The sequence below is a fragment of the Mesocricetus auratus genome, unplaced genomic scaffold (genome assembly GCF_017639785.1).
Source record: "Mesocricetus auratus isolate SY011 unplaced genomic scaffold, BCM_Maur_2.0 Super-Scaffold_100028, whole genome shotgun sequence".
Classification (NCBI taxonomy): Eukaryota; Metazoa; Chordata; class Mammalia; order Rodentia; family Cricetidae; genus Mesocricetus; species Mesocricetus auratus.
In genome coordinates, this window is record NW_024429209.1 from 15,080,284 (window position 1) to 15,094,200 (window position 13,917).

The 13,917-nt window shown below is 52.3% G+C and overlaps 1 protein-coding gene across 2 annotated transcripts in view; it reads right to left on the minus strand.

Annotated features, from left to right (window-relative positions):
- Positions 1-12,753, minus strand: part of Atp9a (ATPase phospholipid transporting 9A (putative)) — a 98,446-nt gene extending 85,693 nt beyond the window's left edge. The window contains exon 1 of one of the 2 annotated variants that reach the window (XM_040733125.1): positions 12,609-12,753. In XM_040733125.1, coding sequence (XP_040589059.1) covers positions 12,609-12,676 — 68 coding nt within the window. In that variant the 5' untranslated portion in view covers positions 12,677-12,753. Of the gene's footprint in view, positions 1-7,529; positions 7,704-12,608 lie in introns of those variants that run through there. The other variant, XM_040733126.1, reaches the window with a different exon arrangement.
- Positions 12,754-13,917: the final 1,164 nt, after the last annotated feature.

Sequence of the window (13,917 nt, forward strand, 5' to 3'; positions counted from 1 at the left end):
AACTCACAGAGATCCATCTGCCTCTGCCACCCAAGTGCTGGGAATTAACCTTTCTTTAATGGGAATTATCTCTGTAATGATGTCTTAGCAAGTAGAGGGTTATTTAAAAAATCCCACTGGGAAACTATGAGATGACCCACAGCTGCAACCTAAGACCCTGTGATATGAGGACTGGGTGAGGCCAGCCTGGGCTACATGAAGCCCTGTCTTAAAGCAAACACCCCACTGAGGCCCTAGAGTTGGGGGTTCTCAGTACAGTTCTGGGGTGTGGTGTACAAAGTCTTCCTGGTCCCACAGCTCCTCTGCGGTTTCTCCACACAGGGCTCTTTCTTATCACAGTTCTGGTACCACAGACCCTCATTCTAGTGCCCACTGCTACTCAGGAAAGACATCTCTGTGACTATGTCCCCAAGGCTCAGCACTGGGTTAGGGACCGCTGGGGATCTCGGCTGGGGTGACCAGGAAGGCACCTCGGTCATCAGGCAGGTGTAGGCTCAGTCTGTGACCCAGGTCTCTGAGATGGCACTGGCAGCCTGCACAGATGCCTGGAAACAAGGTCTATAGAATGGGGCTGGGGTGGGGAAAGAAAAGAAAAAAAGGAAAGGGAGGGAGGGAGGGAGGGAGGGAGGGAGGGAGGGAGGGAGGGAGGGAGGGAGGGAGGGAACAGCATGGGAAGCCTGGGCGGTTGCAGGTCACAGTACTGGGAGACCTCAGGCTGGTTCTCTGAGCTCTACAAGCCTCGTTTTCCTGGGCACCTTGCAGCAGGACCACTTATGGGTCCCTACACAAGCCTTACACACCCCGGACAGGGACACAGGCAACTAAGTCTCCAAGTTCACTGCGGCCCTCCCTGGCCACGCGATGTGTCGCAGTGCATACAAGCTGCTGCTGCCAGGAGCCTGCCTCTGGTGTCCCCAGAACCGGTGCTGCCAGCCATGGAGTCGGTGCACGGTAAATATTTACGGAGTACATGAAGGCCTGAGTCACGGGCTATTTTTAGTCTGGGTGCTATGCTATGAATTTCAGTTGGCTTTTGGGTGGATGTGCAGAAGGAACAGACTGGAACACTTGGCCCGCCTTCTGTGATATGATGTACAGCACCAGGGAGGCCACCGAGCTGGGCTGCCTTACCCAGACATGAGAGGCCTCTCTCAACTCTTCCTACCTTTGGACCATAACATTCAGAACCAAAGCCACAGTCAACCTGAGAAAACACAACATTCTGCTCCCACAAATCAGAAACACCAGCCTCTTTCTTTTTCTTTCTTTCTTCCTTCCTTTCTTTCTCTCTTTCTTTCTTTTCAGTCCCTGGGCTGGAACTCAGGCTTGGTTCTTGGCTAAGCACATGCTCTACCACTGAGCCACGCCCCACGGCCTCTACAAATGCCGTTCCTAATGTTATTTGTGCCAGACATGATGTGTGAACTTGTAACCCCAGCCGTCTGGGGCAGGGGCAGGAGGACTGCTCTAAATTTGAGGCATTTGCTACAGGGAGTGATGGCTCATGTCTGTAATCCCAATTCTCTGGAGGCTGAGGCAGGTGGATTACCATAATTTCAAGGACAGTCTGGGATATGGAGTAACACTCTGACTCAAGCCTGGTGGCAGTGGTGCACACTTAGAATCCCAGCACTTGAGAGGCACAGGCAAGTGGATCTCTGTGAGTTCTAGGCCAGCCTGGTCTACAGAGTGGGTTCCAGGACAGTCAGAGCTACGCAAAGAAACCCTGTCTCATAAACAAACCTGAATGCTGGCTCATCATCATCCGGACACTCAGAACGTAAACTAGCTTCATCAATTAAAAAACATCAGGTTGAGAATGAACACTGAAGTATTCTATACTTTCCCTTTCATTGACATCAACATCGTCCGTGGCATGCAGATCAATACTAAGTCTGAAAACAAACACCACTTCTGGAGAAGGTGGAGCTGTTACAGGTCAGCCTGGGTGGCACAGAGGATCTCCAGCCTTAGCTGAGGGTGTGGTTAAGTCAGAAGAGTGCTTACCCAGCATGCTCGAGGCCTTAGGTCCCAATTCCAGCACCATGCAGTGTGGGTCTGGGATCCCAGCACTCAGGAGGCGGGAGCAGCACGGTCAGAAGTTCATTACTACTGTACACCGTGAAGACGTGCCGCTCCCACTGTTTTAGTAAAGAGTGAGATGACGGATACCCAGGCAAGAGGAGGGCAGGCGGGACGTGCGGACGGGGAGAGAGCATGGGATGAGGAAGGGCGGCGGCGGAGTTGCCGGGAGCCGCACAGAGAGGCAAGGTGGGCATTCCAGGCTGAGAAACGGTACTGAGCCACGTGGTAGAGAGTAGGTAAGAAATATGGTTCATTTAAGTTGTAAGAGCTAGTTAGTAACAAGCCTCAGCTATGAGCTGAACATTTATAATTAATAGTGTGTGTATGGTTAGTTTGAGCTGGATGGTAAAACAGAAGATTACACCTACAATTACATTTGTTTTTGTTTTGCTTTTTTTTTTTCCTTTGTTTTTTCCAGACAGGGTTTCTCTGCATTGCTTTGGAGCCTGTCCTGGAACTCGCTCTGGAAACCAGGCTGGCCTCAAACTCACAGAGATCCGCCTGCCTCTGCCTCCCGAGTGCTGGGATTAAAGGTGTGCGCCACCACAACCTGGCCACATTACATTTTCTTACTTATTTGTGTGGGGTGGGGGAAGGGGACATGGGTACCATGGAGCATAAGAGGTCAGAGGACAAGCTGAGGAAGTTGGGCTCTCCTACTATCACAGGGGTCTGGGGATTGAACTCAAAACCGTCAGGCTTGGCAGTGAGCGCTTTCACGCACTGAGCCATCTCGCCAGCCCCGGCAACATACTTATAAGGAAGCTCTTAAGCTGGGCTGAACTCAGCATCAGCTTACAAGAAAGTAGCAGTGAGGCAGAGCCGCCAACACTGCAGCCAGTATTTCCTCTACGACCTTTCTGTGTTGTAACAAAGGATCTTACGTCTAGACATTAAACAATACAGGAGTATTCTGCCCAGTGCTGATGGCCGTGAATCTAAGATCGAGGCAGCCACAACTTGTTTTCCTCTACGGTCTCTCTCAGTGGTGGGCAGGTGGCTGGGTCCCCTGTCGTACCTCTTGTATCAGTCAGTGTCTCCAGGTCAGACCTAGGCCACCCTAACCATCGTGATCTCTCTCTGTCACGCTGTTATATAGTTCTCTTTGTCACACTGTTATACAGTTATTTGGGGGGGTGCACCTGCTTGTTACAGCACGCATGTGGAGGTCAGGACACGGGTGAAGACGGAGTTTCTGTCTCGCTTGGTCCCGTAGCCCCTTAGCCCCAAATAAACACACAGAGTCTTATATTAATTATAAACTGTTTGGCCAATGGCTCAGGTTTCTTATTGGCTAGCTCTCTTAATTATTAACCCACAACTATTTATCTATGTATTTCTACATGGCCTTATCTTAACAAAAACTTCCCGGCGTCCTACCTTCCCGGTAGCTACATGGCATCTCTCTGGCAACTCCTCTCTGCCTCCTCTCCCCAGAATTCTCCTCAATTGGTAGCTCCGCCTATACTTCCTGCCTGGCTACTGGCCAATCAACATTTATTCATCAACCAAAAAGAGAAACCTATGTTCACAATGTACAGAAGGACATTCCCCACCAGATGGACTCCATTCTCTCCTCCACGTGGGCCTGGGATTTAACTCACGTCATCAGACTCCTTTTACCCACTGAGCATCTCAACAGCCTCTGCTTTATTTTATGTGTACAAGCTTTATCATGTTTTATCTTAATCACTGTTTTTGTTGTTGTTTCTACTTTTTTTTTTAAGACAGGGACTCTCTGTGTATCCTTGACTGTCCTGAGACTCGCTCTGTAGACCAGGCTGGCCTTGAACTCAGAGACCATCCTGCCTCCGCCTCCCCGGTGTTGGGACTAAAGGTGTGCGCTGCCACCGCCCAGCTCTTAATCACTTCTTTAAAGGCCTTGCAAATAGTCACATTCAAAGTTAGAGTTTCTATATGGGAATGTGGACAGGGAACACAATATAGTCCGCACCACTTCCCAATACAACCTACTAATAGACCTGCAGGCACAGGCCTGTCATCCCAGCTGCTCTGGAGGCTGAAGCAGGAGGATCACAAACTCAAAGCCAGCCTCATCTACAAAGGCAAGCCTAGACAATCTAGAGAGACCAGTGTTAAAATAAAAGTAAGCAACCTGGGGCAGGGCATGGTGGCACGCACCTCTAATCCCTGCACTCGGGAGACAGAGGCAGGCGGATCTCTGTGAGTTCAAGGGCAGCCTGGTCTACAGAGCGAGTTCCAGAACGGCCAGGGCTACACAGAGAAACTGTCTCAAAAAAAAAAACAAAAAGCAAAATCAATATATAAATGAAGAAGAGGCCTGGGGGATACAATTCAGAGGCAGAGAGCTGGTCTACATGTATCAGGTGTTACGTTCAATGCCAACACTGTAACAAGAAAGCAAAATAAAAAGTTCCTTCCAGTTCTAAATTTAAAAACTGACCTCACTGTGGAAGACAATGGTTCAGATATGAATCCACAAGGTGTGGCTTGAAGACAGGATGAGACTAAAAGAAGAACAGGAACAGTGCCACTCAGAGAGAGCCGGCTGCATGAGCCCAGGAAAGCCCTGCCCCGCTAAAAGCCACTCAGCAATGCCTGGAAACAGTGTTGGCTATCAGTGGAGGGTGGAGCCCAGGATGCTGCCACACACTCCACAAGGAAAGGGACCGTCTACCCCAGTCACATCAGTACTGCTGAGGGTAAACGTGCAGCAGCCCACCCTGGCCAAGCCTGCCTTCATGTCTCAACACAACCTGCCCACAGGGCCGCCTGCTGCCAGACCCTGTCCTAAGAAGGGTACTATCGTCACTGCTTCTTAGGGAAAGCGGCCAAGGGCTGGTCTCTGAGAACTAACTAAGAGGCTCTGTGTCTCTACAGTCACCTTTCCAGCCCTGATGGAAGCCTCCTTTCCCAATGTGGTGTGGCTCTCTCTGTCTCTCTCTCTCCTCCCCACCCCCGCCTCTCCCTCTCCCCCTCTCTCCCTGTTTTTCAAGACAGGGTTTCTCTGTGGCTTTGGAGCCTGTCCTGAAACTCGCTCTGTAGACCAGGCTGGCCTTGAACTTACAGAGATCCGCCTGCCTCTGCCTCCCAAGTGGTGGGATTAAAGGCATGTGCCGCCGCCGCCACAGCCACCACCACCACCACCACCACCACCACCCTGCTTGCTCCTCTCCCTTAAGCCCCTCCTATTCTGTTAAGACAGAAATAAAAGCAGCATTAAGATTCCTTGCTTAGAGCTGGAAAGATAGCTCAGCAGTTAAGGGCACTTCCTGTTACCCCAGAGGACTAGGGTCCAATCCCAGCACCCACATGGCTGCTCACAATTTCCTTTAACTCCAGCTTCTGGAATCTGATGATGTCTGTGTTCTGACCTCCGAAGACTTCTGCACATAGGTGGTGACACATAAACTCATGCAGGTATACACATACACAAAGTTAAAACACCCCAAAGCACCCACTGCTTATGACTGTGGCTCCAGTCAATGTCAAACTGCAGCAGCTCCTCTCCTCTGGTGGTGGCGCACGCCTTTAATACCAGCACTCGGGAGGGAGAGGCAGACGGATCTCTGTGAGTTCAAGACCAGCCTGGTCTACAAGATCTAGTTCCAGGACAGTCTCCAAAGCCACTGAGAAACCCTGTCTGTAAAAACCAAAAAAAGAAAAAGAAAAAAGATTCCCAGCCTGGGATGTATTCCAGATGGTAGATAACCTACCATGTACGAAGCCCTGGGGTCTATCCCTAGCAGCAAATAAAACAAGTGTGCTAAGGAATGCCTGTAACCCCAACACACAGGAATAATGTGGAGGCAGGAGGGTCAGGGGTTCAAGACCATCCAGGCTACATACCGAACTGGAGGCCTACGATACCTGAGACTCTGTCTCTATGTGTCTCTGTCTCTGTCCCCTCTCTATCTGTCTCTCTCTCCTATCCTCTCCTCTCTCTCTCTCTCTCTCTCTCTCTCTCTCTCTCTCTCTCTCTCTCTCTCTCTCTCTCTCTCTCTCTCTCTCTCACACACACACACACACACACACACACACAATCATACTTTTGTGGATCCTTCCTCAGAACACAAATATCTTTAGTCTCTGGGAATAGTCAGATTATCTCATTTCCTTCCAGGACTGTGGCTTGAACATAGCATGTTTGGTCAGAGTCACTGCACTGTCCCTTGAACACAAGCCATGGCTCCCAGCATTTGGACAGCCTCCTAGCTTTCTTTCAAATGACCCTTGTTTTTACTTTTGTAAAAGGAGACTTCCTGCCACCAGTACAAAGAGAAAACAAATGTCACCAGGCATAGCCAGAGGCACCTCATGAATAGCTCAGGGTTCCCCGAGGCTGGCCTTTACACATACGTACTGAGCTTACCAATTCACACAAATCACAGAACAGACAATGTCTAATAAAAACTAGCAGTAATGCATAAAAACATTACAATCAGGGCTGGAGAGATGGCTCACTGGTTAAGAGCATTGACTGCTCTTCCAGAAGACCTGAGTTCAATTCCCAGCACTCACATGGCAACTCACAACTGTCTGTAATTCCAGTTCCAGGGACCCCAACACCTATGATAAAACACCAATGCACATAAAATAAAAATAAATAAAAAGTTATAACCAATCCTTTTTAAGGTGGTCTTTTTTTAACTAATTTATTAATTTTATTTTATGTGCATGGGTGCCAGATCCCAAGCCATCTCTCCAGACCCTAGGATGAGGTTTTATGTAGTCAAGGCTAGCTTCAAACTTACTAAATAGCCAAGGGTGGCCTAGAATTCCTGATCTCCTGCCTCTACCTCCCCAGTGCTGGGATTATAGATGTGCGCCACCTGCCTGGTTAAATAAACCAAAGCTGGGTATTGTGGCACACATCTTTAGTCTCAGCACTCGGGAAGCAGAGGCAGGCAGACCTCTGTGTTCAAGGCCAGCCTGGTCTATAAAGAACAGCCAGAGCTACACAGAGAAGCCCTGTCTCAAAAATCAAACAAACATAATACAAATTGAGCCAAGCTCCAGGTACAGGAGTATAGCTCTAGGATAGCACTTGCCTGGCATGCACAAGGCACGTGTTCAGTCCCTGGCACTACTCAAAACAGACACCAGAGACACACACCCGCAGTGCTAGTACTCACTAGGCGGAGGAAGGTCGTGAATTCTGAGTTCAAGGCCAGCCTGGAGTCCATAGGGAGAGCCCCACCCACTTCGTCCCAGTGCTGAGAAGACCCTGTTTCCAAACAAACAGCAAACACACACCAAAGTCCACTTGACTTGAAGGCACTTCCTGTCCTTGACTGAGCTTGAGGAGAGACAGTGCTCTGAGAGTAGCCAAAGGTCCAGATACGGGCTGCTCGGCACCCACTGCTTACGACTGTGGCTCCGGTCAATGTCAAACTGCAGCAGCTCCTCTCCTCGGGGACTGGCACCAAGGACTTCCCCTTACCCCTCCCCTGGGGCCCTACCTGGACTGGCAGTCACACATCTTCTGGTCTCCACGGGGACAGGCACATCCGGCCTCCTCGAGTGCCAGAGGGCAGGGCTCTGTGACTGGTATCGGATGGCACAAGAGGAGCTGGCAGCTTACTTCCTGATGGCACACTGCCAAGACTTCTTCTCTCTATTTGTACCCAAGAACGCACAGAACCCTTCCAGAGACGCCTCAACCCAAACGGGAGAAGGCCACAGGAAGGGACAGTGGCTCTAGACCTCGCTCAGCAGACTCCACCCAGACACACCCCTGAACTCTAGGCATGCCGGGCAGCCCTCTTCACAGTGAACAAAGGAGCCTATTGAACACACTGCGGGTGTGACGGCCCACAGCTGGAATCCCAACACTCAGTAGCACTGCCGTTTGAGGCCAGCCTGGGCTACGAGTGACCTGTCTCAAAACGCTAACTGGAGAGACAACACGGTGGTTAGACAGTGCTAGCACCCACGCCAGAGGCTCTTGACAGCCCGGTAACTCTATGTCCATCTCCACTGAGGCTCTGCAGGCACCAGTACACTGAGAAAGCACGCACACTCCCAAACACACACAGATCCACCAGGTGGGCAGTACCCACCAGCAGCCTTTAGTCCCAGCACTTGGGAGGCAGAGGCAGACTGTAGTGAGTTCCAGGTCAGCCATGGCTATCCAGTGGGGAAAGGAAGGAAGGAAGAAGGGAGGGAGGGAGGGAGGGAGGCAGGGAGGCAGGGAGGCAGGGAGGCAGGGAGGCAGGGAGGCAGGGAGGCAGGGAGGCAGGGAGGCAGGGAGGCATTGGTGGCGCACACCTTTAATCCCAGCACTCGGGAGGTAGAGGCAGGTGGATCTCTGTGAGATCGAGACCAGCCTGATCTACAAGAGCTAGCTCCAGGACAGCCTCCAAAGCAATACAGAGAAACCCTGTCTCGAAAAACCAAAAAATAAAAAATAAAATACATGCATATTTATACCATGATCTTTTCTTTTTAACTCGGTTCACACCCAGAACATCCTAGCCTCCAAACATTAATACATCAAATATCAAAGCCAGTCTTAGGTCAGCAGGAGCCCAAGCTCCTCTCACATGTGGCCTCTCTCTGACAGAACACATTTATATATCAACAACGAAGTCACGGGGCTGAAGAGATTCAGAACACTGGCTGCTCTTCCAGAAGCCCTGAGTTCAGTTCCCATAAACCACATGGTGGCTCACAGCCATCTGTAGTGAGATCTCGTACCCTCTTCTGGCCTGAAGACATACATGCAGGTGGATTACTGTACACATAATAAATAAATACATCTTTAAAAAAATCAACGAAGTCACATATTTCTAAATATCTCACCATCAAAGACTCTTCCCCTCTCAAAAGAACACCCAGTGTGCTGGGGATGCAACCCAGTTTGTGGGTGCTTGCTTAGCAGGCAGGAAGCCCTGGACTCCGTCTCCAGGACCCCATTAACTAAGTGTGGTAGCACACATCTTTAGTCCCAGCACTCAAGAGCCAGAGGCAAGTCAGTCTCTGTGATTTCAAGACCAGCCTGGTCTACGTAGTGAATTCCAGGGCGGCTGGAGCTATACAGTAAAATTCTGTCTCAAAAAATAAATACCAGAAGAGTATCCTCAACACCCCACACCAGGGTACACTTCATCCAAACTCCTGTGTGTTAGCATCAGATGCAGGCAATACCTGAGGTCTACTGAAGGCTTACAGATAGAAACTTTTCATGGGTTAAGTCTCAAAACAAACCAACAAAGTATATTTTTTGTTTTATTGTTTGTTTTTTGGTTTTTCAAGACAGGGTTACTCCATGTAACAGCTCTGACTGTCCTAGAAGTTACTCTGTAGACCAGGCTGGCCCTGAACTCACAGAGATCTGCCTATTTCTGCCTCCCGAGTGCTGGGATTTCAGGCTAGTGCCACAGCCTCTCTGGCTTAATTTTTGCTGTCTCCACTTTAAAGCTGAAAAGCCTAGACCTGGAGAACTTAGAGCAGTTTTTCCAAGATCACACAGCTGGGAGGTGCCATGAAGCCAGCTCCTAGACTCCAGAGTGCAGGCATCTATCAATGGCGTCTGACCTAGAAGGAAATGCTGCTCAACCAGAAGTTAGGGCGATGATGTCATCAAACGGTTTCCAACCACGTGGTACAAATGCCTGTCTCCTGACTGGTCGATCTCAGCAGCCTTGCCTTTCTGAGAATGTGACAGCAGTGAGGGGGTTGCTCTGGGGCCGCCTGAAACTCAAGCAACGGAAATCTCTACGACGACCTGTCACCTTGCCTCTGTCTTTGTTTGAGACAGGTCTCATGTAGCCCAGGCTGGCCTCAAACTCAAAAGCATTGAGCCTTCTCTCTGGCCCCAGTCACACACTTTTGTGGGGATCAGGACAAGGAAACTGGGGCCCACCACTACCCATCAGTTTCTTCTTTGCTAACCCCACTGCCCAGTCATGGTTTAGAAAACCGTGTCTCTCTGTATTTCCTGAGTATAACAAATACCAAAATTCTCACCTTAGGCTGGAGAGATGACTCCATGGTAAGAGCACTGGCTGCTCTTGCAAAGGACCAGGGTTCAATTCCCAGCACCCACACAGTGGCTCACAATTGTAACTGCAGTTATGGACAATCTAATGCCAATTCCTGTCCTCCACGGGCACTGTACACAACGGTGTACATATACACAGGCAAGAAAACACTCATAAAATAAATAAATAAATAAATAAAAATTTGAGACCTGGCTGTCCCAGAACTCACAAAGATCTGCCTATTGAATGCTGGGATTAAGGGTGTGAACTGCCATGCTAAATAAAAAAAAAATCTTCAAAAACATTCTCGCCTTGACATTGCTACTGCCCCAAATGCAGCTACATGTGGGACACACAAGCCAGCACAGGGCCTTTCAAACTCAGGACCCAACTCTGAATCCATGTCACTCTAAGAAGCGAATGATCTCCACAGCCTAGGAGGCCACACTTAAGTACAACTCTTTAATGATTATTTACTTGGGTGACAAAGAGAGATATCTCAGTGGTAAAGGGCACTAATTGCTCTTCCAGAGGTACCAGGTTCAATCCCCAGCACCCACATGCTGGCTCACAGCCATCAACTAACTCCAATTCCATAGGATCTAGCGCCCTCTGCTGACCTCTGCGGGCACTGCACACACATAGCGCACATACATGCATGCAGACAAAACACCCATACATGTAAAACAAAAATAGATCCATATTTATTTTTGTGTATACAAATGTCTTTTCTGCATGTATGTGCCTGGTGCCCACAGAAGTCTGGGAAAGACAACAAATCCCCTGGAACTGGAGTTATGTATGAAGCTGTGAACCACCATGCAGGTGATTGGAATCCAACCTGGGTTTTCTACAAGAGCAACCAGTGCTCTTAACCATTGAGCTGTCTCTCCAGCCCTGAATCAGTCTTTAAATAAAACAAAATATAAACAATTTACTTTGTGTCTGTGTTGCAAAGAGGAACACCAAAGTGTGCATGGGGGGGGGCACGGGGGACGACGACACATAGGTGGTCACAGGGGTCAAGTTCAGGCCACCAGACCAGGCTCAGCAGCCAATCCCTGCTGAGCCATCTCCACTGGGTGTCACTATGCAGTCCTGGCTGATCTGGAACTCACAAGAGATCCACTTGTCTCTGCCCCGCTGGGATTACAGACATGTGCCACCGCATCCAACTGATTTTTTTTTTTTTTTGAGACAGGGTTTCTCTGTGTAGCCTTGGCTGTGTGTCCTGGAACTCGCTCTGTAGACCAGGCTAGCCACAAACTCACAGAGATGGCCCTGCCTCTCTGCCTCCTGAGTGCTGGAATTAAAGGTGTTTGCCACCAATACCCAGATCAACTGATTCTGTGAAATATAAATTTGCCTGCCCTGCTCCCTCTAGACCTCTGAAAATCAGAGCATATTTCTATCCTGTCAACTTACCCACAAAGTCCAGTGGGTATCAGAACTGAGGGTGCTCAGGCACCCACAAAAGGCTCCATGGCATTCCTGGAGCCCACAGTATCCTCCTTTATATTCCCTATGGGGTCCAACACGCCGGACTATGGAGGGCAGGCTGGCATGTTCAGGACACAGGCGATTTCCATTTTTCACATTTTCATCAAGCAGCAGGTGGCTGCACCCAGGGACACAGTGGCCACTGTGCAGGCCCCAGATTCTCACGTCAGAGTCTTAAATGGGCGTTACAGTTTCCCAGGGGGAGTCCCCAGCACCTGCCCAGTCTGGAAGCCCACAACTATTAGAAAGATCATGTTTATTCCAGGTTTTGGTCCAGGCCCTGCACAAATCAACCACGGCACGTTACAGTCTGCTAACCTAGCTCATTAAGGTATTTATTTATTGCAGGGGGAGGGGAGTTCCAGGGAGAGCTCTAACGAACTGTCTTCATGAAAACACCCATTTGGGGGGGGGCGGGGGGCTGGAGGTGTACTCAGGGACAGTGACTGCCTAGCAGACTGGAGGACCTGGGTTTGATCCCTAGCACCACCCAACCGCAAAACAGTAAGAAAGCCAACAAACACCAACACCGCCCCCCCCGCAGGAAGTGTGGGGCAGGAAGCATGGGAACCCCGTTCCAGCACCTTCCCGCCCCCGCCCCCGGCCCTTCCGTTTCCGTTTCCCATTCCGTCAACACTGAACAGGGCCTCAGAGTCGAGGCCTCAGGGAAGCCAGGCACAAAGGCCCACAAGATGGCAGCTGGCATCCCTCCCGACTACACTGACACCTGGTCGGCAGCCCCACCCAGCTCGGGCGGCCGAGCCACCGGGAGCCCCGGAGACGCCGCCGCAGGCCCCGCCCAGCCGCATCGCCTCACCTGCGCGGCCCGGAGACTCGCACCTCCCAGGTCCCACCCCCGGGGGCTCTGATTGGCGGGGCACGGCGCGGCCGGGGACTCTGCATTCTCACGGGCGAGACCCTGGTCCCCAGGAGGTCGCAGCCCCGCCCGGGCCGCCCGCCCCCGGGGTCCCCCGCGGCCCCGCACCGGCTCTCCCGGCCTGCGGCAGGTGTCCGCCCTCCCTCCCACCCTCCCTCCCGCGCGGCCCGGCCACTCACCCCGCGCGCGGCCTGCTGTCCACCCGCTTCTTGTGGCGCACCGGCTGCAGCGGGATGCTGTCCGTCATGTCGCCGCCCGGCGCGCCCGCCGCGCCCGCCGCGCCCCCCCGCGGCCTCAGCGCCACCCCGGGGCAGGGGGGAGGAGGCGCCGGCAGCGGGCGGGCCGGGCTCGCAGCGCAGGGGCGAGGTCGCGAGCGCCGGGCCACGCGCGGAGCCGCCCGCGCGGCCCGACCGACGGACACGGCCGCACCATGGGCCCCGGCTCCGCGCTGAGCCCACGCGCGCGCCCGCCCGCTCGCCCCGGGGCCGCCGCAGTGTCCCCGCCCCGGCCCGCCGCGCTGCGCCGCCGCCACGCGCGCCCACCCGGCCACGCGCCCACCACCACCACCCCCGCCGTGCCCGCGGGCGCGCGCGCGTACCCCGCCGCACTCACCCCACCCCGGGCATTCTCTCCAGCTCGCTCCGAGCCGTGTGCACACACCCCGCCCCGCTCACCCCACCTCCACGCCGCGCGCGGCCAGCGGCACACGCAGCCTGCCTCCTCCCGGGCTTCACCCTGCGGCTCGCACTCGGGTCCCCCGAGTCTCGGGTCCCCGGGGGCGGGGGAGGCCCATACATACCCTCTTGCACCACCCACGCCCCTCTCGTCGCCTGCATTCCTACAATCTCGATCCCACAGACTCAAAGCTGCGCCGGGGCCAACTCCCTAGACACAGCCCTGCCCCACCACTGATCGCCTGCACGGGGTCTCTGTCTGTCTGTCTCTCTAGAAGGTTATTGTGAAACTAAGAAAACTCATGGCTGCAGAGATAGGCTCCGCATTTAAAAGCAGCCACCGCTGCTCGACCCACCTGCCACTTGGGCCCCAGGGGACCTAACACCCTCTCTGGCCTGCCAGGGCACCTGCACACACGTGGCACACACTCACACAGGCATATGCTATTTTAAAAATAATAAAAACAAACCTTTTTTTTTTTAATCGGCATATAGGAGCCAGGCTTGGTGGTGCACTCCTTGAATCCCACCTCTCTGGAGGCAGAGGCAGGCGATCTGAGTTCGAGGCCAGTCAGCCTGTCTACAGAGCCTTTTCTAGGACAGCCAGGGCTACACAGAGAAAAACCTAGTGTCCCCCCCCAAAAAAAATCAGCATTTAGAAAGCTGGAGAGGAAAATTAGGTGGTTAAGAGCACTTCTTAAGGACCTACCTGGGTTCTATTCCCAGCACCCACGTCATGTGGTGGCTGTAGTCCGGTCCAGGGAAAACTGATGCCCTCTTCTGGCCGTTGTCAGTACTGAATGTATAGCAGACA